Source organism: Panulirus ornatus, chromosome 6, assembly GCF_036320965.1.
Source record: "Panulirus ornatus isolate Po-2019 chromosome 6, ASM3632096v1, whole genome shotgun sequence".
In the NCBI taxonomy this organism is placed as follows: domain Eukaryota; kingdom Metazoa; phylum Arthropoda; class Malacostraca; order Decapoda; family Palinuridae; genus Panulirus; species Panulirus ornatus.
Window position 1 is genome coordinate 13,613,058 of NC_092229.1, and position 26,329 is coordinate 13,639,386.

At 36.9% G+C, this 26,329-nt stretch overlaps 1 protein-coding gene across 2 annotated transcripts in view; it reads left to right on the forward strand.

Annotated features, from left to right (window-relative positions):
• The window catches only part of LOC139749067 (T-cell activation inhibitor, mitochondrial-like), a 52,477-nt gene that overhangs the window by 12,378 nt on the left and 13,770 nt on the right, over positions 1 to 26,329 (forward strand). For both annotated transcript variants that reach the window (XM_071662524.1, XM_071662525.1), the window contains exons 3-7: positions 4,126 to 4,351; positions 7,214 to 7,434; positions 12,411 to 12,502; positions 15,142 to 15,242; positions 24,124 to 24,267. In XM_071662524.1, coding sequence (XP_071518625.1) covers positions 4,126 to 4,351; positions 7,214 to 7,434; positions 12,411 to 12,502; positions 15,142 to 15,242; positions 24,124 to 24,267 — 784 coding nt within the window. The remainder of the gene's footprint in view (positions 1 to 4,125; positions 4,352 to 7,213; positions 7,435 to 12,410; positions 12,503 to 15,141; positions 15,243 to 24,123; positions 24,268 to 26,329) is intronic.

Sequence of the window (26,329 nt, forward strand, 5' to 3'; positions counted from 1 at the left end):
AATTAACATGTAATCCAATAATTCCCTCTGGCCGTCTCTTCTACTCACATATGTATACTTACGTATATCCCTCTTTTTAAACCAGGTTTTCCCAATTACCAGTCCTTTTTCAGCACACAAATGCACGGGCTCTTCACCATTTCCATTTACAACACTGAACACCCCATGTACACCAATTATACTCTCAACTGCCACATTACTCACCTTTGAATTCAAATCACCCATCACTGTAACCCGGTCTCGTGTGTCAAAGTTGCTAACACGCTCACTCAGCTGCTTCCAAAACTCTTGCCTCTCTTGATCTTTCTTCTCATGACCAGGTGCATAGGCACCAGTAATCACCCATCTCTCTCTATCCACTTTCAGTTTTACCCATATCAACGTATGTATAGTTTACCTTCTTACACTCTATCACATATTCCCACAACTCCTGCTTGAGGTGTAGCACTACTCATTCCTTTACTCTTGTCCTCTCAGTAACCCCTGACTTAACTCCCAAGACATTCCCAAACCACTCCTCCCCTTTACCCTTGAGCTTCGTTTCACTCAGAGCCAAAACATCCAGGTTCCTTTCCTCAAACATGCTACCTATATCTCCTTTTTCTCATCTTGGTTACATCCACACATTCAGACACCCCAATCTGAGCCTTCAAGGAGGATGAGCACTCCCCGCATGACTCCTTCTTCTGCTTCCCCTTTTAGAAATTTGAATATATATTAATGAGTAAACTTGTTAGAAAAAGAAACAGAAATGCATTTCAAGCAATTTTATAGGATACAGAGTCATCATGAAAAAGAATGAATACAGCAGAGGAAACAAGGAACAGTTGATCTGAGAAACATGGAAAGGTTAACCAGAATGGTAAAGTGACTCATCCCTCTACCTGGCAAAGGACGACAGGTCAGCTACTGCTTTCTTGATTTTGCCACATTCCAACAGAGATTTCACTAAGGTTTTCATCTTGTTTATACTTTCCTTTGTTTACATTTATGTTGCCACCCACTTTGATAAGAGAGGATTCAACAATAAGCCTTTCAATGAGTGACACAGAAAGGTAAAAGACTTTTTACTCCAGTTCATTGAAAATGAATAATCTATACATTTTAACATTGTGTTTCGCTGAGGCTATCCTTCCAGAATATTTATGCTATTAGATCCTCTCCTTCAAAGATTTACCATTTAGCCAGTATACATCTTATGCTTTACATGGAACAGATTAGACACCTGATTTTTCATTAGGTGATGGACTGTTCTTTATTAAGCAGTTCCATATGGAGTTTTCATATTTTAGAACAATGTTGATATTGATTTGTTTCAAAATACTAATTTTTTTTTCATACTATTCGCCATTTCCTGCGTTAGCGAGGTAGCGTTAAGAACAGAGGACTGGGCCTTTGAGGGAATATCCTCACCTGGCCCCCTTCTCTGTTCCTTCTTTTGGAAAAATTAAAAAAAAAAACGAGGGGAGAATTTCCAGCCACCCGCTCCCTCCCCTTTTAGTCGCCTTCTACGACATGCAGGGAATACATGGGAAGTATTCTTTCTCCCCTATCCCCAGGGATGAAATACTAATAAGAGGAGAAAATTCCTTATGATAGGGTAGAACCAAAATATTTTTGTTGTTGAATTTGTCTTCCTTCTCATTACAATAGTGGGTCTTCCTTGGTTTTTTATGTATTGTGAGAACTTTCTCAAGATAACTGAAGTTTTCTTGCTATATTATGAATGTGATCAGTTTCTTCAATTATTGATTCAAGGTCACAAATTCTGAAGGCCATAAGAAACATCCCCGTAAAAGTAGAAATTTTGACAGAATCTTGATGGTTCGATAGATGAAGAATAAATGCTTCAGCTTAGGTAGGTTTCCTGTAAACTTTGGACCTAAGATCCCAGTCTGATCGTACTATCAAAGCGTTTGAGAAGGACAATGAATTAGTGACTTCCTCCTTCATTTTGAAAGTTATCGAAGGAACCAAGTTATAAAGTTTTTCTAAAAATTTCCTAGGGTCCTTACTGGGAGGCCATAGACATAAAATATCATCTACATATCTGTACCATGTGAAATGAAGGTACAAAATTAAGGAACAAACAAGTTGAATGTCTTATGGGTTGTGTTAAGGATATATGGGGTAGGGAGACAACAGTTGGATGGTGTAAAAGCCTTCTATAGAGTAGCAAATGCATGCTTAAGAGTGGATGGAGAGTTTAGGTATACATATAGGCATGAAGTAGGGAAGTATAGTGTAAATGTGGCTTTTTAATGGACATACAGATGGAGTGATAAAAGCGATGAAAGCAAACCTTGGGATAGGGGGTGCAGAGATGGAGTGTGGCAGAGGTATGGTGGCTATTGACATGTCTTTTTACAGATGATACTGTGGTGTTTGCAGAGGGTGAAGGGGAGTTCCAGAAGGTTGTGAGTGTCTTTTATGATGTGTTGTAAGTGTAGGCACTTGAACATAAATACCAGTAAAAGTAAGGTAATGGTGTTTGAAATGAAACTAGAATGAAAGTATGGATTTTCCAAATTCTGTAGAGTTAAAGAAGAAAGTGTATTGAACCTTGTTATAGATATGGGAAAGACTGGTAAAGGTGAGAGTACTTAGGAGCAATCTTGGGTAAATTTGGTGATATGGAGGGAGAGATAAGGAAGAGAGCAGTAAAGGGCAGAAGAGTCAGTGGGTCCCTATTGGAAAAGGTGAGAGTACTTAGGAGCAATCTTGGGTAAATTTGGTGATATGGAGGGAGAAATAAGGGAGAGAGCAGTAAAGGGCAGAAGAGTCATTGGGTCCCTTAATAGAATAATGAAGGATAGAGGTGTAAGTATGGATGTGAAGAAAAGATTAAGGGACAGCATAGTCCTCCGAAATCTGACCTATGCAGCTGAAACATGGACATGGAATGGGTTTCAGAGGTCAAGAATCCAGGTTGTAGAAATGAGCTATGTGAGAGGAGTATGTGGTATGACTTGGAGTGAAAAAAGAGTTGAGGGGGTGTAGGAGGGATGTGTTATGGCAGGGAATGACTTGTGTAGTGGTAGAGTTAGTGAAATGTAATATTTTGAGGTGGTTTAGGCATGTGGAAAGAATGCAAGATGGGGAGTTTATTAGGAGAGTGAATGATAGAACAGTTAAAGGGATTGATGTGAGAGGAAGACCACTTTTGACATGGGGAAATAGAGTGGAGTACTGGAGGGACAAAAATGGTAAAAGAATACATGGAATAGTGTATGTGAGGGAGGCATTTAAGGACAAGTATAAGTGGACACTCTTTTGCCATTGCCACTCCTTCAGTGGGATTTCCCAAAGGAAATAGGCATCAGAGATATAGATAGATAGATTGAATCATATTTGCTCATTTAGTTTGTTTGATTATCCCACTCATTGTGTAATATTTATCAATCTATGAGAGTAGCAAGTCTTCCTCAGAATATTAAGTGTTCCTGTCTTTTGTGAGCCTGTTGGGTTGGGGACCACTGATTTTCTAAGAAGATCCTCACAGCTGTGTGTTTAGGGACAGACAAATTATTTCATATAAATTTAGCGTTAGCTTATTGAAATTATTCAAGTCATTTGTTACTTTTCCACCCCACATATATAGGAAAAATTTTATTGTTATATAGAAAGAAGTAAAGTTCCTTAACAGAGGAATATTATTAAGGTGGAAACAGTTGAAATGTTTTTGCTTAGAATGAATGCGAAGAGTACTGAGAATGAAGTGAAAGAAAATTAGGTATGAGATATAGCATCAAACAGGAGCACTTTATTCAGTATGATATTGAATGCTAAGTTTTTGCAAGTATGCAGAAAATGATGTGAACAGAATGAATGGAGTGATGAGTGCTGGAAGAATTGTAAAGTGTTACACCTGACTGTCGTATTACAGTTTTATTAATGTATCAGAAATCAGATGTACATTAGAGAGAGCGAGATATCACTTCAGTTTCTTGAAAAATAATGTTATAAGTAACTTTTATTTTATAGTGATGTATGATATATATAAATTTACTTATCTAAGGTTAAAGTACGTAACCTGTTTGCATTTTTTATGTTAAGACTCAATGTGAAGTATAATCATCATTTATAAGGTAAAGAAGGGGCTGATTTTTTATGTTTCACTTACAGGTAGCCTTAACACGGTAGCATTGCAGTTGAATAAAGATTCAGCTCGAGCTACTGTACATGGTATTCTCAGTGAATTTGACCTTCCTACAAAGTATGTAGACAGTCTTCCTGAGAAGTCAAACCAGCCAGATAGGAAGATAGATTGGCATCAATCATTTTATGATGCCACCGGCACTCTGAACCCAGAAGATGAGCTTTATATGGCTAGAAGAAGAGAGAATTTATAGTAAGAAATATGTGGTTTGGTTTATTTCTGACTGAGTTCATTTTCTTTGCACTATTTCAGTCTTATTGCATAATCTGAGCTATATATATGAGAAAAATGATATATTACACTCCCTCTTACTCATGAAATAGGACAGCAGGTTGCCCTTGATATTTTGAAAGCTTTCAGTACTGTGTAACACAGGGATCTGAACTCCTTGTTTCTCTTTTTCAGTTTCTAGCTATTTTCCTGGTATCTCTATTTTCATAGTTGATGATGATGTAATCCTGCCTTTTTTTTTTACTATTTGCAGCAGCAGTCTTCAGGGTTCTTTGCTGTGTCCAGCCATATTCTCTCTATCTCTCTATATCTCTGAGGCCATGGCAAAAGTCTCTATAACTGGGGAACTCCAGTTCCACTTCTTGGCCTTTAATACCTCTCTCTGTTAGAGTCTCCTTAACTGGTGAACTTCATTTCTGTTTCTTAGCCTTTAGTACCTCACCTTCACCAGGCCACTGGCAGAGGGTCAACTCTAGGGTAGTGTTTTCAGAGGCTGGTACCTAATGTTCCTACTGGCTACTTTTACCTAATGTGTCTACCTAATGTTCCAACCTCCTACTTATACCTAATGCTCTCATCTACTGTTCCTCCCTCCTGCTTCTACCTAATTTTTCTACATAATGCTCCTGTCTACTGCTCCTACTTGCTACTTCTATCGATTGCTTCCATCATTTTTACCAAAAGGCAAGGATAGCACATAACACTCACTGCAGGAAAAGTTAGAGTTGTGAAAATCAATTTTGAGAGTTAAGTGGTGTGGTAAGGAGAGATTGTATTTTTTTAAACAATGTCGACAGTCCACATGTGGACAGAAAGAAAAGATTTCTACTTAGTGGGGGTCAGAGGAGTACAATTTGACAACCAATGAAGTGCTGGCTCACTACACAGCTGTCACTAAGCCTGCTAATTCCCAGGCAGGGATTGCTGGTAATAAGCCTCCCAGGTTGATTGCTTCCTGCCAACTACTACTTACCATCTCTTTCCTGTGTATCAGTCACATTCTTCAACAAATAATCGTATTCATGCACTCTGCATTCTTTTATTTTCTTCAAGTGTGCTTCATATTTTCTTCTTAAGTGCACTTCTTATCTCATATCTACATCAGTTAATTCAGAAAGGGGAGAAATGTGTGTGGTAATAAGTTGAGTCATAATGAGAGAACTGACAATTATGTGCTGAATGGTTTGGTATAAGGAGGGGATAGGTGAATAGAGACTGACTAAGAGGACATACATGTTAAAAGTTGGAAGTGGAGGAAGCAAGGAGTACCTACCTACTAACGAATATCTGTGACAAGATTTTGCTTTGATAGTAGAGCTTTCTTGTTGCAATCACCTTTTGTTTTGCTTTTTTGGAATTACACTCTTAAGTGCCACACCCTTACTCATCACATGTTGTCTTTTGTATTATGCTATTCTATTTGACAGTTACTTTGTTGCAATTTGTCTAGTATTTTCATCAGCCTTAAGTCTAACCTTCTGAATGTTTCTCTAGTTATTCCATGTGCATTTTGCAGTTCTCCTAGAATTCTATTAAATAAGCATTATAGCTTCCTCATTGGGCATTGATATAATTTAATTTCATTTCGTTTCATTATAGTATATTTTTGTATTACACTTGGTTCATTGATTCTGTACCTTCCTTGCTGAGTTGCTTTCAGGTTTGAAACAGTGTTCTTTATGTCTTTTATTTGTCACTTGGCATATAGATAATAATTTCTCTCTCTCCATCATTCTCAACAGTAGACCTCAGAATCTTTCAACCCTTCATGGTAGTTCATGTGCTATTGTCCACAGATTTTACTTGTGAGTGTTTCTGTACTCTCTCTCTAGTTTGTTTATTTCGATCTGCTTAACTGGCAACCATGTACCGCAGCAATATTTGATATTACTTTAGGAGACCAAGAAGGGGATGGAAAGATGGAGTGAAAGATGCTTTGAGTTGTCAGGGTGTGAACATTAAGGAGGATTTGATGGAATGATACTGGGTGCAAAAAGTTGTTCATAAATTGGACAAATTTGTTTCCTATTAAGAATTGATTGATTATATGTAAAATTGTTATGTAGCAGTCGCCCACTATAATCAAATTGTGTTCATTAAAAATTTCTGCTAAAAAAAATGTCTCTCATCTACTTATGACTTCTGTACATGGATGGGTCTGTATACTATTCCTACTGATACTTTCTCTTGAGGTTCATGTTCACAAAAATGTTATCAATAGTATTAACAAAACTTTTTCAACATAAGGTCAAGAGCAGCTTTAAGATATCAAGTATTCCTGCCTTCTTTGTTACAGCCTAACGTTTCAACTCTCCTAGTCTCATCTGAATGTACAATTTAGTTTTTCCATACTGCACCATTGGATATTTCTCTCTTTTTCACAATATTTCAGCGTTTGCTTCCAGGAGCTAGTCACCCAATAAGTACTGAATGATTGTAGGCAACTTAAGTGTGGGCCATTGTGATGTCTGTTTCTTTCCCCTTATCACAAGGCTTTAACAGTCTTTACTTTCATATTTCTTTCCTAACAACTACAACTTGTCCCATTTGAAAAGGCAAGTGGTCCACTCCACAAAAACTTGTAAAATTCTTTTCCTTGTGTTCTCTTTCATCCTTTTTATGATGAAAGCCATACCTCAGATTTCTGTTTGTAATTAGAAATATTGTCAAAGAATTTACAATGGAAACCTTTTCCTTTATGCCATGTTTCCACCCTCACTTTGTTATTCACATTTTCATATCTTTCATACCCTTCTTTTCTTCCTGCAGCAGCTATAGAAAAATCTAAATTACACTTTTTTACTGAATATTTTCTAAATACAGTTCCTGGCTTATCAAGAACATGGGAGAAGCTGAAAGAAGATTAGCAGTTAGTGAACCTATTCGTCAAGATATCGTGAGACTTCGCCTTTGGTTGATGGAAGAGCTCAGTTTACATCAATTGTCTTGGCAGCGAGGCCTTGGCACTACTCACTTGAGAGGGTGCCTCCAGGGACTAACAGCTTTAACCACACACCATAAGGAAATCAAACAGGTTTTAAAAGGTGAACATGTTTTGTTTGTACTATCTATCCTCGACATACATCCGAATTCCATTCTGACCAACCAGTCGTATCTCAAAATTGACGTAAGTTGGTCATACATCAGCATGGTATGTAGAATTCATACACCTGTACATCATTCTTTTATCCTACACAATTTCTATCATGAATATCTTATTTTTCTATTAACCAGCTTTATTGCATGATCTGGTAGTTTCTTTTTATCATTTATTGAAGATTCTATAGTTCATGTTTCATAATTTTTGTTTTTATGTTATGCAAGTTCTTTTATGATTATCTCATTTATATTTAACTAGTTCTGTGAATTGAAATTTTTTTCAATCACTCTCTGGTTTATTAAAAAGATTTTGGTATATCTTTTTGCCTTTTTGGCAGCTCTTTTGTCAGCACTTGCTGCTTCCCCTGGGAGGGTATTGATCGACAAGGTAAAGGTATGTACAGAGCATCAGATTGGGGAAGAGCAGTGTGGTTTCAGAAGTGGTAGAGGATGTGTGGATCAGGTGTTTGCTTTGAAGAATGTATGTGAGAAATACTTAGAAAAGCATATGGATTTGTATGTAGCATTTATGGATCTGGAGAAGACATATGACAGAGTTGTTAGAGATGCTCTGTGGAAGGTATTAAGAATATATGGTGTGGGAGGCAAGTTGTTAGAAGCAGTGAAAACTTCTTATCAAGGTTGTAAGGCATGTGCACGTGTAGGAAGAGAGGAAAGTGATTGGTTCTCATTGAATGGTGACGGGATTCGGGTGAGAAACTGCAGAAGTTGGTGACTGAATTTGGTAAAGTGTGTGAAAGAAGAAAGCTGAGTAAATGTGAATAAGAGCAAGATTACTAGGTACAGTAGGGTTGAGGGACAAGTCAATTAGGAGGTAAGTTTGAATGGAGAAAAACTGGAGGAAATGAAGTGTTTTAGATATCTGGGAGTGGATTTGGCACCAGATGGAACCATGGAAGTGGAAGTGAATCATAGGGTGGGGAAGGGGGCGAAAGTTCTGGGAGTGTTGAAAAATGTGTGGAAGTTGAGAACGTTATCTTGGGAAGCAAAAATGGCTATGTTTGAAGGAACAGGGGCTCCAACAATGTTATATGGTTGCAAGGCTTGGGCTATAGATAGAGTTGTGCGGAGGAGGGTGGATGTGCTGGAAATGAGATGTTTGAGGACAATATGTGGTGTGAGGTGGTTTGATGGAGTAAGTAATGAAAGGGTAAGAGAGATGTGTGGTAGTAAAAAGAGTGTGGTTGAGAGAGCAGAAGAGGGTGTTTTGAAATGGTTTGGTCACATGGAGAGAATGAGTGAGGAAAGATTGACGAAGAGGAGGTATGTGTCAGATGTGGAGGGAAGGAAGAGAAGTGGGAGACCTAATTGGAGGTGGAAAGATGGAGTGAAAAAGATTTTGATTGATCGGGGCCTGAACATGCAGGAGGGTGAAAGGCGTGCAAGGAATTGAGTGAATTGGAACGATGTGGTATACCGGGGTCGACGTGCTGTCAGTGGATTGAAGCAGGGCATGTGAAGCATCAGGGATAAACCATGGAAAGTTTTGTGGGGCCTGGATGTGGAAAGGGAGCTGTCTTACCCGTCCATTACTTACTTGATCAAACCACCTCACACCACATATTGTCCTCAGACGTTTCATTTCCAACACATCACCTCTCCTCCGTACAACTTTATCAATAGCCCATGCCTCGCAACAGTATAACATTGTTGGAACTGCTATTCCTTCAAACATACCATTTTCACTCTCTGAGATAACGTTCTCTCCTTTCGCACATTCTTCAACGCTCCCAGAACCTTTACCCCCTCCCCCACCCTGTGACCCTGTGACTCACTTTTGCTTCCATGGTTCCATTTGCTGCTAAGTCCACTCCCAGATATCTAAAACACTTCACTTCCTCCAGTTTTTCTCCATTCAAACTTACATCTCAGTTAACTTGCCCCACAACCCTACTGAATGTAATAACCTTGCTCTTATTCACATTTACTGTCAAGTTTCTCCTTTCACACACTTTTCCAAACTCACTCACCAACTTCTACAGTTTTACAAACTCAGTCACCAACTTCTACAGATTCTGACTCAATTCAGCCACTAGAGCTGTATCATTGGCAAACAACAACTAACTCACTTCCCAGTCCCTCTCATTCACAACAGACTGCATACTTGCCCCTCTCTCCAAAACTCTTGCGTGTATGAATGAGGTGTTTAAAAAGATAAGAAAAAACTGTCAAAGGTTGTAGAATTAGGTGTATACAAGGTCGTGAGATATAAGAATAAAAGTAGAAATGGATGGTGGACGGATGAGATTAGAAGTGCTGTAGAAGAGAAGAAAAAGGTTTATGGTAGATTGCTCAAAAGGAAAGTACCAGTGGAAGTTCAGCAGACAAAGAGGGAAGAATATAAGAAGTCGAATGTTAAGAAGCTGATAGAGGAAAGCAAAGAAAGATTAGATGAAGATTTTAGACAAAAGTTTAGTGAAAAGTTTAGGAAAATTAGAAATTGTATTGGAAGGAGGTGAAAAAGAAAAGAGGTGGGTGTAAGCATAGAAAAGTTAATGTGAGAAGTAAGGAAGGATAGAAGTAGAATCAAAAGAAGGAAGTGATAGGGAGATGGAAAGAGTATTTTGAAGAACTAATGAATGTATGTGGGAGCAGTTGTTGCATCCATGAGTATGGAGGATGGAAGGAAGATGATACAGGTGCAAGGGCCTTTAGCAAAAAGGCAGGTAAAAAGGACAATGATATGGCTGGAGGTAGGAGAGGCACCTGGAGTGGATGGGATTATGGCTGAAATGTTGAAGTATGGAGGAGAGAGTGTGACAGAGTCGATGCATTTGATACATAATTTAGTATGGAAACGGAAGGGTGTGCCTGAGGATTGCATAAAGCTATTGCTGTTTCTGTCTTCAAAGTAAAAGTTGCTAAAGATGTATGTAGCAATTTTAGTGGATAAGTATACCAGGAAAAGTGTATGCAGGAGTGTTGATTGATAAGGTATTGGAAGTGACTGAGTGCAGAATAAGTGAGGATTAAGTGTTTTAGGAATGGTAAGGGATGTGTGGCTTAGATTTTTGTTGTTGAAATGTGTGGAAAATTACGTAGTGAAAGGTAAGAAGATATATGCTGCTTTTATGGATCAGGAGAAAGCATATGAAAGAATCAAGTATAATTCTTTATGAGGTAGGGGGGTCAACTATTGGTGTGAGAGCCTTCTACAGAGTAGCAAATGGATGTGTAAGAGTGGAAGAAGAGATAAGGAAAACTTTCCGTGTACATGTGGGTGTGAACCAAGTCTCTGTGATGAAACCATGGCTTTTACATATATATTGATAGAATGACAAGAGAGGTGAAAGCAAAACTAGAGAAAGAGAATGCAGAGATGGAGTGTGGTGGTAAAGTATGGTGTCTAGTGACATGCCCTTTCGTGGTTGATAGGGGAGATTGTAAGTGTATTTTATGATGCGTGTAAGCACGAGCAGTTAAAGGTAAATGTGAGTAGAATTAGAGTAATGATGTGTCAAAGGAAACGGAGTGAAAGTATAGGTTTTGCAAAACCCTTAGAGTGAAAGAAGAAAGTTTACTGTGTTTTAGACATGGAGGGAGAAGGACTGGAAGAGGTAAGAGAATTTAAGTATTTTGGAGCCATCTTGGGTAAGTTTGGTGAGATAAAAAGAGAGAAAGAGCAGTACAGGTTAGAAGAGTCATTGGGCCCCTCAGTAGAGTAATGACAGGTAGAGATGTAAGTATGGAAGTGAAGAAAGGATTATGGGACTGCATAGTCCACTTGACCTTGATCTGTGTAACCAAAACATGAACATGGAATGAGTCACAGAGGTCAAGAATCCAGGCTGTGAAAATGAGCTATATGAGAGGAGCATGTGCTATGAATAGATAGAATGAAGGAAGAAATGATGGGGTGTATGAGAGATGTGATATGACAGGGAAAGTAAAGGGAAGTAATTGTAGAGTGGTAGAGTGGGTGAATTGTAATACTTTGAGGTGGCTTTGGCATGTGGAAAGAATTCAAGATGGGGAGGTTGCAAGGAGGGTGTATCATAGTACAATTAAAGGGGTTGATGTGAGAGGAAGACCACCTTTCACATGAGGAAATAAAGTGGAGAGTACTGGAGGGAGAGAAATTGTGGAAAGAATTAATGGAATGATGCATGCAAGGGAGGTATATAAGGACGGGTATAAGTGGGTGCTCTTTTGCTGTGGTGACCTCTTTGATAGGACTTCCCAGAGGGAATGGGCCTCAGAAATATAAATAGACAGATAGATGAATTGTGAAGAATTCTCCTAACTGCAATTTTTCTGTTTTGCATGATTTTCTTTCTTGGACATTTAATGCAGCACCATTTGTTTCAATAGCCGTCTTAAATTTACCAATATTGTGGAAGTATTTTTGTATCATATCTCTCGTTTTTCATCTGCTTTTCCCCCTTCACAAATTTTTAGTAAAACTATTTATTTTGTTTCACTTGCTTAAGGCACCTTCCTTCTTTAAGCCTACATCCTTTGATAGTTTGTTAAGGAATTATGCACTCATAAAGAACTGTTGAAGCATATTTGATTTTGTGTCATAAGTTATTAGTATTGGGATGATGGAAGGGTCAGGTTGATAGGGTGATGGAAGGGTAAGGTTGGTAATGTGATGGAAGGTCCAGGTTAGTAGGGTGATGGTAGGGTCAGGTTGGTAGGGAAATGGTTTTTCATCCTTCAAAATGTACATATTGCATGTTGTCTTCACTCCAAACTTAAATTGTTTTTCCGCTGCAGTGCTTATTAAATAACTGTATAAGTGAGGGTATATAAGTTTAAAGAAAACTCAGCATGAATAACTTCTCAGGTTGTTACAATAATTTGAATGAGCTTTTCATATTAGGAACTTTGTATATTACTTTAGACAATGATGTGTTGCTAGTAGTTGTGTATGATGATTATTTTTTGGTTTCAACAGGTCGTACTATTCACTTTGGTAATGAAACAGGAGTGAGCTTAGAAGGAATTGTTGTTCTTAGTACTTCTGAAGTTCGTAACCAGTGGCTAAAGGTTAGTATTTTACTCATATGAGTCATAACAGAGAGGGAAAACATGTTTAAGAATCTTTTATATCATAGAAAGCATGTTTTGGAACATCCTTTGTCTGGAAATGAGATAGTTATGGAAAAAAATCAGATTACACAAAATATTTTGCAGTTCAAAATTAAAAACAAAGTTTAAAATGAAAGTACAGTTTACAGTGACGATGTAATGGGGATTTATTTTGTTTACTTGAAAAAAAATAACCCTTGACCTTAGATTATACATTGTTTGGCTGGTTCTGGTTATCTGCATGGAATTTTCCTTTCTGTTTGGCTTCTTTAATCCTGACCCCAGTCCCTTGAACCATATGTATTAGGAATAGATGCATGAAGCCCTGAAGTAAGTAACAACACTAGAATATATTAAATGAATTATCTGGCAATTAATTACAAACTTAGTGTTAACCAATGGTTTTTAGGAAAGTTATCCAAGCTTTCATGTTTCCTCTGGTTTCAAATGCATTCACTCTGCACATGAAGTTAATTCCTAGTAAGATTTCATTTCTGCTCCTTAAGCCACTTTCATCCTTTTCTATTTTTACTGTGCATACTTGGTAGCCATTCCTTTGGTAGTATTTGCTGACTTCTGTTTAGAGTTCAGTAACTCATTCACTGAATCCTGAAAGAGAAAAGAGGGGCAGGTGTTTGGGCAGTACTTACAAAGAAGAAGTACAAATGCTTGGAGGATGTTAAAGAGAAAGCAGCAGGAGGTCAAGGGGAAGGTGCAGGGGTTGAAAAAGAGGACAAAGTGAGTATCAGTATACTTTTGGGAGAATAAGATGTTATGGAAGGAAGTTGATAGTGCATAAAACAGAGAACAAATAGGTATGTTGGTGAAGGGGGCAAAAGGGGTAGTGGTAACAGGTAATGAAGTGAGGAGGAGACAGATTAAGTATTTTGAAGGACTGTTGAATGTGTTTGATGAGAGGGTGGCAGATGTAGGGTGTTTGGGATGGGGTGAGATGTTTAATGAGAGTCATGGAGAGTGGTTCAGTGAAGAAAAAAAGAGATGGTGAAAGCCTTACATAAGATGAAATATGGGAAGGCAGCTTTAGTGGAATTTACTTTGTTGTTGATTGGTTAGTTAGGATTTTCAGTGTATGTATGGATCATGTAGAGGTCCCTGAAGATTGGCAGAATGCATGAAGAGTGCTATTGAATAAGGGCAAGGTGAACAAAGGTGAGTGTTCAAACTACAGAGGTATAAGTTTGTTGAGTGTACCTAGTATGTTGTATGAGAGGGTGAAGACATATACAGGGCATTAGATAATAATGATGATGATGATGATGATATTGTTAATGATGATATTGATAATGTTAACTCTTGAGTTAGGATTTTGAGTGTATGTATGGCTCATGGCCTAAGGGAAAGTGCCAGAGAACTGACAGAATGCCTTTATGACACTATTGTGTAAAGGCAAAGGGGAAAAAAGAGAATATATGAATTACACCATTTTAAGTACTAATCACCTGGGTATTAGTAGAGTTAGCATTGGCTATGTAGTGAGCCAGCACTTCATTGGTTGTCAAATTGTACTCCTTTGACGTAGGTAGCTGTCACACATAATACTTGACAACACCTAACTCCCTCAACTCATTCGTTGTAACTAGATTTTCTTGTGGTGAGCACTGTGTACTGTCCCTACCTTTTGGCAAAATTGTAGGAGCAGTAGAAACAGTAGGTAGAAACATCAGACATGAGCATTATGAAGAAACATGAAAATATAGAAACATTAAACCCAGGCAATTGAATCCCAGTTGAACAGTGTTAAGGTAGGAGTATTAGGAACATTAGAGAGACACATTAGGTAGAAGTGGTCATTAGGAACATTTAGTAGGAGCCTGTGGAAACACTGTACTAGTGTTGCCCTCGACCAGTGGCCTGTTAAGGGTGAGGCACAAAAAACTAAAAAGCGGCGCTGGAGTTTACCAGTTGTGGAGACTTTTGCCGTGGCCTCCTCTTAAAGAAGTTTCTGAATGTAATGGGCATCAGAGACATAGATAGAAAATTCATTTGGGTATACCTGGTAAGCTGAATGGGAGAGTGGAGATTGAGAGGGTGGTGGCATGCAAAGAGCATCAGACTGGGGAGGAAAAATGTTGTTTCAGGAGTGATAGAAGATGTATGGACCAGTTATATGCTTTAAAGAATCTGTGATAAGTGCTTAGAGAAAGAAAAGGATTTATATGTGAAATTTATGGATCTGGAGAATGCATGTGTTAGGGGTAGGGGTGATAGAGGTGTTTCATAGAAGACGCTGTGGATATTTGGTGTGGTAGGAAAGCTACCAGAAGTAGTGAGGAGTTTTTATCAAGAGAGTTCGGCATGTGTGCTTGGGAGAAGAAAGGTGGGAGGGTGCTGATTAGTCAATGGATGGCCAGGATCGAGCCAGTGGGCCACTGTCACTATGTAAGTGGTTAGCAAGGGGTGTGAGGCATTTACTTCACAAGAAGCTAGGGGATTAAGATATTTCTGTTCCCCAGGGATCTTAGAGGTTCTCTCAAGGATCGTAGGACATTGCCCTGTGAAAAAACATTTTTCATACTTCACATTTACCATACTTCATGTGTGAGTAACATATTTCATCATTGTTTTTTTGTTTGCAGGTTATATGTAAACTTCCGGAACAAGACCCTATGATACAACGAATCCCAGACATGCAGAAAGCCGTTTCTAATACTTTAAGAGATATTCAAGTTACTCATAGGTAAGGCTCTTTCCAGTTTTGAACGTATGAGGTGTGACTGATACATGAAATACTTTTCAATGTGTTTTTACTTTTATATATATTTTTTTTTATTAAACCCAGGCAAGTGAATCTCAGTTGAACAGTGTTTGAACAATGTTAGAAAAAAAGATTAAATGAAAATGTTCCCTGGTAGCTGAATCATGATGAGACAAAAAAAGGAGCATTGCAGTAGGTCTTTTTTTCTTGAATGGGAGCAGAATAATGAATGCCTCAGACAAAGAGACTTTGCTGTCAGTGGTATGAGAAAAGAGGGGAAGATATGAATGAAAGGATTATTGGATGGAAGCTTAGATGTGCTTTGGGTTGGAGAAACACCTTTAGTAGATAAAGGAATGTGAGAGGAGGGGATTGAAGTCGAGGACAGAGTGTAGCAAGGATTGGACTGTGGAGTTACGTTGTTAGGACTGGAGGAAGGTGATAAAGGGAAGGCAAAGGAAAGCATAACCATTGTCTTGGAATTGATAGTTTGAGAGGGTGTTCTGATGTTTGGATATTTGTTCTGCAACAGTCTGGATGGAGGAAAGATTGGAGAGGATGAAAATTTCTTCATGGGTATGTGCAGTTCCTTAAATAGAGAAACAAAGATAGGGAAGGAAGAGATGAAAATTCGTGGAGCAATAAGAAGAATGTACAGTATAATAAATTTTGAGGTAGGAAAATGATTAATTTTACAAGGGGACCCGAGAAAGTGGAAGGTCTATTAGAAGGATGGGAAGTATAAGATGAGAATGCAACTTGTGAGGTTTTGGTGGATGTGTGCAGATATGTGAGAATGCAGCTGGTGAGTCTTTTGGTGGATGTGTACAGATATGTATTCCTAGCAAACAGAGGCATATCTAGGGTATGGCAGGTAGGGCAGGTGCCCTGGGTGTTGCTTGATGGGGGTTCCACTCATCAGGTTTGTTTTTTGACATATGCTACCCAATTGACATTTTTAACGGTTTGGTTTTGTGAGATAAAAAAGAAACTCACCTACTACTTTTCAACTATAGTAATATTTCTCTACTATCACTTGCATTACTGCTTCTACCTTACAATTTTGATCAAATAAGTCTTTTACTTTAAGTCTTTAATAGTTTATATATAAATTTAAGTTTGGCCTAACTCTTCAATAGTATATATTTGTATATACATCTACTGTATGTACATTTTTAATCAAGCCAGGGGTGCAATTTCAGTGCTTGCCATGGGTGCTATTTCCTCTAGATACGCCCCTGAATAGTTCAGGTTATTTTTTTGCTGAAGAGACTTTTTATTTCAAAATTGAAAGATAAGATATTCAAACACTTTTATACTTGAAATAATCATGGAAAATATATCATAATGGTCTCAGTAGCCAATACATACTCAGTAAATGTGATGCAAAAGAACAGAAAATATTTTAAGATTGACGATTTCACAGCTTAACTGAATGTCATAAAGACGACTAAAGGTTACTTTAACACCAGATTTGTATTCAGAATGAAAAATACTTCATATAATGAGTTTTTAAAGGAAATCTGTTTTCTGAGAAAATACCAAAAATTTTTTAGCTCAAAAAACTTTTTGTTTCAAAATTGAAAGATAAGATATTCAAACATTTCTATACTTAATGTAATCATGGAAAATATATCATAGTGCTCTCAGTTACCGCTACATACACAGTAAATACGATGCAAAGGAGCAGAAAATATTTTTGAAAATGTTCATTTGACAGCTTGAGTGTCATTAAGATGACTGAATGTTATTTTAACACCAGATTTGTATTTAGCATGAAAAATGCTTCTTATAATGAGTTTTTAATGGAAATATGTTTTTCTGAGAAAAATACCAAATATTGAAGGGAATTTTTATCTCCAAAAACTTTTTGTTTCAAAATTGTAAGATAACATAATCAAGTGCTTTGATACTTGAAATAATCATAGTTAATATGCTATAATGCGCTCAGTTAACAATATATACGTAGGAAATAAAATGCAAAGGATCAGAAAGTATTTTAAAATCAAATTTATTCAGCAGCTTAATTGAGTGTCATTAAGATTACTAAACAATATTTTACCACCATATTTTTATTCAGTGGATGAGAAAGCTTGGGAAGTGAGTCAGTAGTTGTTCGCTGATGATGCAGTACTGGTGGCTGATTCGGGTGAGAAACTGCTGAAGCTGTTGAATGAGTTTGGTAAAATGTGTGAAAGAAGAAAGCTGGGAGTAAATGTGAATAAGAGCAAGGTTATTAGGTACAGTAGGGTTGAGGGACAAGTCAATTGGGAGGTAAGTTTGAATGGAGAAAAAGTGGAGGAAGTGAAGTGTTTTAGATATCTGGGGGTGGATCTTGCAGTGAATGGAACCATGGAAGCAGAAGTGAATTATAGGGTGGGGAAGGGGGCGAAAGTTCTGGGAACGTTGAAAAATGTGTGGAAGTTGAGAATGTTATCTTGGAAAGCAAAAATGGGTATGTTTGAAGGAATAGTGGTTCCAACAATGTTATATGGTTGTGAGGCGTGGGCTATAGATAGAGTTGTGTGGAGGAGGGTGGATGTGCTGGAAATGAGATATTTAAGGACAATATGTGGTGTGAGGTGCTTTGAATGAGTAAGTAATGAAAGGGGAAGAGAGATGTTGGGTAGTAAAAAGACAGTGGTTGAGAGAGCAGAAGAGGGTGTTTTGAAATGGTTTGGTCTTATGAAAAGACTGAGTGAGGAAATATTGACCAAGAGGATATATGTGTCAGAGTTGGAGGGAACGAGGAGAAGTGGGAGACCAAATTGAAGGTGGAAAGATGGAATGAAAAAGATTTTGAGTGATCGGGGCCTGAACATACAGGAGGGTGAAAGGCATGCAAGGAATAGTGTGAATTGGAACGATGTGGTATACTGGGCATGTGAAGCGTCTGGGGTAAACCATGGAAAGCTTTGTGGGGCCTGGATGTGGAAAGGGAGCTGTGGTTTCAGTGCATTATACATGACAGCTAGAGACTGAGTGTGAATGAATGTGGCCTTTGTTGTCTTTTCCTAGTGCTACCTCGCGCACATGCTGGGGAAGGGGGTTTTTTTCATTTCATGTGCTGCGGGGTGGCGACGGGAATGAATAAGGGCAGACAGCATGAATTATGTACATGTGTATATATGTATATGTCTGTGCGTGTATATATATGTATACTTTGAGATGTATAGGTATGTATATGAGCGTGTGTGGACGTGTATGTATATACATGTGTATGTGGATGGGTTGGGCCTTTCTTTCGTCTGTTTCCTTGTGCTACCTCGCTAACGCGGGAGACAGCAACAAAGTATGATATAATAATAGTATATATTTTTATTCGGCATGAAAAATAGTTCTTATATAAGTTTTTAAAGAAAATCCTTTTATACCTAGGAAATAGAATGCAAAGGATAAGAAAATGTTTCAAAATCAACTTTATTTAACAGTTTAAATGAATGTCATTAAGATGACTAAACAATATTTTAATGCCATATTTTTGTTCAGCATGAAAAATACTTCTTATAATGAGTCTTTAAAGGAAATCTATTGTTCTGAGACAAATACCAAAAACTATTTGTTTCAGAATTGAAAGATAAGATATTCAGACACTTCTGTACTTGAAAGAATCATTTAACATATATCATGATGATCTCAGTTACTAATTCACACCAGTAAATACAATGCAAAGGATCAGAAAACATTTTAAAATTGTCTTCAATTAACACCTTAATTGACTGTTGTAAAGGTGACTAAATGATATTTTGACACCAGATGTGTATTCAGCATGAAAAATACTTATTATAATGAATTTTTAAAGGAAATCTATTCTTCTGAAAAAGTCCCAAAAATTGAATTTCAGGGTATTATTTGGCACCAAAAACTTTTTTTTTCAAAATTGAAAGATAAGATATTCAAACACTTCTATACTTGAAATGATCATGAAGAGTATATCACAATGCTCTCAGTCACTGATATATACTCATTAAATACAATGCAAAGTAACAGAAATATTTTAAAATTGACTTCATTTAACAGTTTGATTGAGTGTCATTAAGAGGACTGAACATTATTTTAACACCATATTTGTATTCAGAATGAAATATACTTCTTATCATGAGATTTTAAAGGAAATTTATTTTTCTGTGAAAAATGTCAAATTTCAGGATAATTTTTAGCTCCAAAAACTTTTTGTTCCAAAATTGAAAGATAAGATATTCAAACACTTCTATACTTGAAGTAATCGTGGAAAATATATCATAATGCTCTCAGTTACCGATACTTTCTTCTTTCATACTATTCGCCATTTCCCGCTCAGCGAGGTAGCGTTAAGAACAGAGGACTGGGCCTCTGAGGAAACATCCTCTTCCGGCCCCCTTCTCTGTTCCTTCCTTTGGAAAATTAAAAAAATGATAATGAGAGTGGAGGATTTCCAGCCCCCGCTCCCTTCCCTTTTAGTCGCCTTCTACGACACGCAGGGAATACGTGGGAAGTATTCTTTCTCCCCTATCCCTAGGGATACATACCCAGTAAATATGATGCAAAGTAGCAGAGAATATTTTAAAACTGACTTCATTTAACAGCTTAGATGAATGTCATAAAGATGAATAAATTATATTTTCACACCAGATTTGTATTCAGCATGAAAAATACTTCTTATAATGAGTTTTTATAGGAAATCAATTTTTCTGAGAAAAATGCCAAAAATTGAAGGTAATAGTTCAGGGTATTTTTTAGCTCAAAAAACTTTTTATTTTAGAATTGAAACATGAGATATTCAAACACTTCTATACTTGAAATAATCATGAAAAATGTATCATAATGCTCTCACTTACCGAAACATACTCAGTAAATACAATGCAAAGGAACAGAAATATTTTAAAACTGACTTCATTTAACACAGCTTAATTAAGTGTCATTAAGAGAACTGAATGTTATTTTAACACCAGATTTGTATTAGCATGAAAAATACTTCTTTTAATGAGTTTATAAAGGAAATCTTTTTTCTCAGAGAAAAATACCATAAATTGAAGGGCATTTTTTTTTGGCACCAAAATCTTTTTGTTTCAGACTTGAAAGATAAGATATTCAAACACTTCTATACTTGAAATAATCATGAAAAATATATCATAGTGCTATCAGTTACCAATACATACTCAGTAAATATGTTGGAAAGTAATAGAAATATTTTAAAATTGACTTCATTTAACAGCTTAATTGAGTGTCATTAAGAGGACTAAATGTTATTTTAACACCATATTTGCATTATTACATGACAGCTAGAGACTGAGTGTGATTGAATGGGGCCTTTGTGTCTTTTCCTAGCACTACCTCGCGAATATGAAGGGGGAGGGGGTTGTTATTTCATGTGTGGCGAGGTGGCGATGGGAATGAATAAAGGCAGACAGGATGAATTATGTACATGTGTATATATGTATATGTCTGTGTGTGTATATATATATGTATACTTTGAGATGTATAGGTATGTATATTTGCGTGTGTGGACGTGTATGTATATACATGTGTATGTGGGTTGGCTGGGCCATTCTTTCGTCTGTTTCCTTGCGCTACCTCGCTAACGCAGGAGACAGCAACAAAGTAAAATAAATAAATAAATAGAATTTGTATTCAGAATGAAAAAGACTTCTTATAATGAGTTTTTAAAGGTACTCTATTTTTCTGCAAAAAATGTCAAAAATTGAAGGTAATAGTTTGGGGTATTTCCTCTTATACCTAGGAAATGAAATGCAAAGGATCAGAAAATATTTTAAAATCAACTTTATTTAACAGCTTAATTGAGTTAAAATCTAATTCATTTAACAGCTTAATTGAATGTTGGTAAGATGACTAAACGATATTCTAACACCAGATATGTATTCAGCGTAAGACATACTTCTCTTAAGAAGTTTTTAAAAGAAATATATTTTTCTGAGAAAAATGCCAATAATTGAAGGTAATACTTCAGAGTATTTTTTGGCTCCAAAAACCTTTTGTTTCAAAATAGAAAAATGAAATATTCAAGCACTTCTATACTTGAAATATTACTAAAAGATATATCATAATGCTATCGTTCACTGATACATACTCAGTAAATACAATGCAAAATAACAGAAATATTTTAATTTAACTTCATGTAACAGTTTAATTGAGTGTCATTAAGAGGAGTAAATGTTATTTACCACCAGATTTGTATTCAGAATGAAAAATACTTCTTATAAGAGTTTTTAAAGAAAATGTATTTTTCTGAGAAAAATGTTCAGGATATTTTTTAGGTCTAAAAACCTTTTGTCTCAAAATTGAAAGACATGATATTTAAACAATTCTGTACTTAAATAATCATAGAAAATGTATATCATAATGCTCTGTTACCTGATACATACCCAGTAAATACAATGCAAAGAAGCAGAAAATATTTTGAAATTCACTTCATTTAACAGCTCAAATGAATGTCATAAATATGACTGAACCATATTTTTAACACTTTAATACTTATAGTGAGTTTTTAAAGGAAATCTATTTTACTGAGAAAAATACCAAAAATTGAAGGTAATTCAGGGTAATTTTTAGCTCAAAAACTTTTTGTTTTTAAATTGAAACATGAGATATTCGAACACTTCTATACTTGAAATAATTATGAAAAATATATTAACATGCGCTCACTTACTGATACATGCTCAGTAAATATGATGCAAAGGAACAGAAATATTTTAAGATTGACTTCATTTAACAGCTTAAGTGTCATTAATAGGACTAAACGTTATATTAACACCAGATTTGTATTCAGCATGAAGAATAATTCTTATAATGAATTGATAAAGGAAATCTATTTTCCTGAGAAGAATACCAAAAATTGAAGGTAATAGTTTAGGGTATTTTGTAGCACCAAAACTTTGTTTCAAAATTGAAAGATAAGATATTCAAACACTTCTATACTTGAAATAATCATGGAAAATATATCATAATGCTCTCAGTTACTGATACATACCCAGTAAATATGATGCAAAGGAGCAGAAAATATTTTTAAATTGACTTTTTAACAGTTTATTAGGGTGTCATTGAGAGGAATAAATGTGATTTTAACCCCATATTTGTATTCAGAGTGAAAAAACTTCTTATAATGAGTTTTTTAAGGAATTCTTTTATGAGAAAAATGCAGGAACAGACGAAGAGAGGCCAGATCCATTTACATCCATTATCTAGCTGTCATATGTAATGCACCAAAACCACAGCTCTCTCTCCACAGAACTTTCCCGGATGCTTCACATGCTCAGGCTCAGACAATTGACTGCATGTAGACCCAGTATATATGATTTATTTACTGCTCAGAATTGCAGTTTTGGAGCGTTTTGCTTTTTATGCTTCTCATCTTTTATCAGAATTCCCATAGAATTTTAAGAATAACCACCAACACCCTCCATCATGCCTAATTTCATACTTTTCACTCCTCTCTGAGCCAATTTTCTTCTGCATTTCAGCTTTGTTTCACACAATTATCTGTCTATATATGATGCCTGTTCCCTCCAGGAACTCCCTCCAAGGGGATGGCCATAGCAAAAGAGTCTTCACTTATCCCTGTCCTTATATGTCTCCCTTGCACACAACTAGCATGTTTATATTATTCTTGCCTAAAGATATCTACACTTCTGTTCTATATTTTTTTTACTTACAATCAATATTATTTTTTTTATTATACTTTGTCGCTGTCTCCCGCGTTTGCAAGGTAGCGCAAGGAAACAGACGAAAGAAAAGGCCCAACCCCCCCCCATACACATGTATATACATACGTCCACACATGCAAATATACATACCTACACAGCTCTCCATGGTTTACCCCAGACGCTTCACATGCCTTGATTCAATCCACTGACAGCACGTCAACCCCGGTATACCACATCGCTCCAATTCACTCTATTCCTTGCCCTCCTTTCACCCTCCTGCATGTTCAGGCCCCGATCACACAAAATCTTTTTCACTCCATCTTTCCACCTCCAATTTGGTCTCCCTCTTCTCCTCGTTCCCTCCACCTCCGACACATATATCCTCTTGGTCAATCTTTCCTCACTCATTCTCTCCATGTGCCCAAACCACTTCAAAACACCCTCTTCTGCTCTCTCAACCACGCTCTTTTTATTTCCACACATCTCTCTTACCCTTACGTTACTCACTCGATCAAACCACCTCACACCACACATTGTCCTCAAACATCTCATTTCCAGCACATCCATCCTCCTGCGCACAACTCTATCCATAGCCCACGCCTCGCAACCATACAACATTGCTGGAACCACTATTCCTTCAAACATACCCATTTTTACTTTCCGAGATAATGTTCTCGACTTCCACACATTCTTCAAGGCCCCCAGAATTTTCGCCCCCTCCCCCACCCTATGATCCACTTCCGCTTCCATGGTTCCATCCGCTGCCAGATCCACTCCCAGATATCTAAAACACTTCACTTCCTCCAGTTTTTCTCCATTCAAACTCACCTCCCAATTGACTTGACCCTCAACCCTACTGTACCTAATAACCTTGCTCTTATTCACATTTACTCTTAACTTTCTTCTTCCACACACACTTACAATCAAACCATTTGCATTAAACTGCAATACTTTTTTTTAGGAGGTTGCGAACATGCTGTTTTTGTCTGGTCATATTTTTTGCACAATAACTGTTTACATGATATTTTATTATCCATTATTCTATATCTATGATGCCTGTTCCAAGTAGAGTTTCCATAACTTGTGAACTCCACTGCTGCTTCTAAGCCTTTAGTGTCTCACTACATGATACAGGGAAATATATCATTTAAGCTAATATTTGAATTGGATGTTCCCTGTATGAGAAACCAAGGTTTTGTAATTAAAGTATATTTTACTTTCAGAAAGTATCAGCCTTTAGTGTTAGTGGAAGATTATATCCAGTATCTTAAACGTTTAGTCACAGCCCTTGGGGATTACAAGGGACGTAATGGTTTTCCAAAGTCTTGGCCAGAATCGTTATCTTCTTTACAACTTGTTGTAGAATCGTAAGTACATAAGCCTTTTTGTTATAATTGGTTTCCTTGATTTAGGACTTCATCTGAAACTGTTAATATATATTTCACTCTGAGGTGGAGTATACTTCTTAATATTATATTTCTGTAATATTTTCTCCATACAACTATCTTTCTAATTTTCCTTTCCTTACAATTCCAGAGTGCATATGATTTCATTTTGTGTAGCATTCCATTTCTTTATAAAGGCATTCTATAATCCTGGCTCATCATATCACTTACAGATCTGGATGTTTCTCATCATTGCCATCCATAAGCTCCATACCCATGTTCTCATATTACTATATCCTTTATGATCCCATTTTCCCTCATATCCTCTTTCCTTATCTTTTCCAGGGTTTTGTGGTGTTTCCTATATTCTTTTGTGTTCCCCATTTTTTCTTTTGTTCCTTCTTATTCCCTCAAATTTAATGTATCATAAGTTGTGTAGTGTTATAGCTTGCATGTTCGTTCTCCATTCCATCCATACAGACATGCTGACTGTTTCTGAAGGAAGAGATTAATTCTGAGAAACATTAACAGCTGCATTTTTAAATGGCAGGAAGGTATTCCATCTCTTTTAAACAGAATTAGTATCACTACACGATTTAAGGTGGAGCAGATGCATTTATTGTAGAGGATGCTAAGGAATTCTTTTTTTATCCAGGTATAGTGTCAGTTAATGTTCTGAAGTTATTTATCTTTTGTGTTGCTTCTGTGTTCATGTATTTGGTTTTGGAAGTGAATTGTTATTTGTGTATCATTTGTGATGCCTATATGGTTAGTATTTTGTTCATTGTGGAAGAGATGGTAAAGTATCATCCCTTCTTGAGTCTTTACACAAGGTAAATAATGGTCAGGGTTCGCAACAGACAGAAAAGGCTAGTCCCAACTTTTACCTAACTTTTCCTTGTTAGTATGCACATGTTGTCCTTTACATGACTGTAGCCTTCCTCCTTACAGCTACACAATTCTATTCAGACCTATTACCTTTGTATATTATCAGTAATCCAAAATACTTTCGGACTTTATAACTCTGAAATGCTCAGAAGCAATGGAACTTCATTGTATTAAAGTGCTTTGTTTTGAGGCTTCCCCTTTACTTTTTTCAAACTGGCTTGGTCTGTGCTTTTTCCTCACCATACCTCACATTCCTGCCCCAGGAGCTCCTTTTCTAGGGTTCCCACAATGCTGAGGTAGATAGCTACATCCATTGAGAGAGACTTCAGATCAAGAAGTGTGATGATGTTGTATATCTGTCTCTGTAGCGAATGGAGGCAGTTGAGGAGCAGGTGTTCTGTGCCATCTTTAGGGAACTTGCATCTTGGACTATGGGGCCTCTTGTGATGTATTGCATTAATTTTTGTAATGTTAGAGAGATAGGTCTATCTATTCTTTCTCTATGTATCTTAGATGCCTGATCCCTTCAGGAACTCCATTCAAGTGGGTGGCCATAGCAAAAGAATTTCCACTAATCCCTTTCCTTACATGCTTCCCTTATATACACCATTCCATGCATTCTTCCACCATTTTTCTCCCTCAAGTATTCTTGCAATCTGTTTCCCCATGTCATAGGTAATCTTTCTCTCACACCAACCCCATTAATCATACTGTCATACACTGTCCTTGTAAAGTCCCCGTCTTGCATTCTTTCAGCATGCTTAAAGCACCTCAAAGTTTTGTGTTTTATCCAATCTACCACTCCACAATTCATTCCCTTTGCATTTCCTTCCATACCAAATCTCTCATACACCCTGTCATTTCTTTCTTCATTCCATCAAATCATTCCACATGCTCCTCTCAAGTACCTCATTTCTACAGCCTGGATTTTGACTGCGTAGGTCAGAGTGGGGAGAACTACTGTCCCTGAATCCTTACATCACTTCCATACTTGTAACTTAACCTTCCATTGTTCTAGTAAGGGTCCCAATGACTCTTATACCCTGTACTGCTCCCTTCCTTATCTCTCCTTCCATATTACCAAACTTACTCAAGATAGCTCCCAAATACTTCAATTCTTTCACCTTTCTATAGCTCCCAAATACTTAAATGCTTT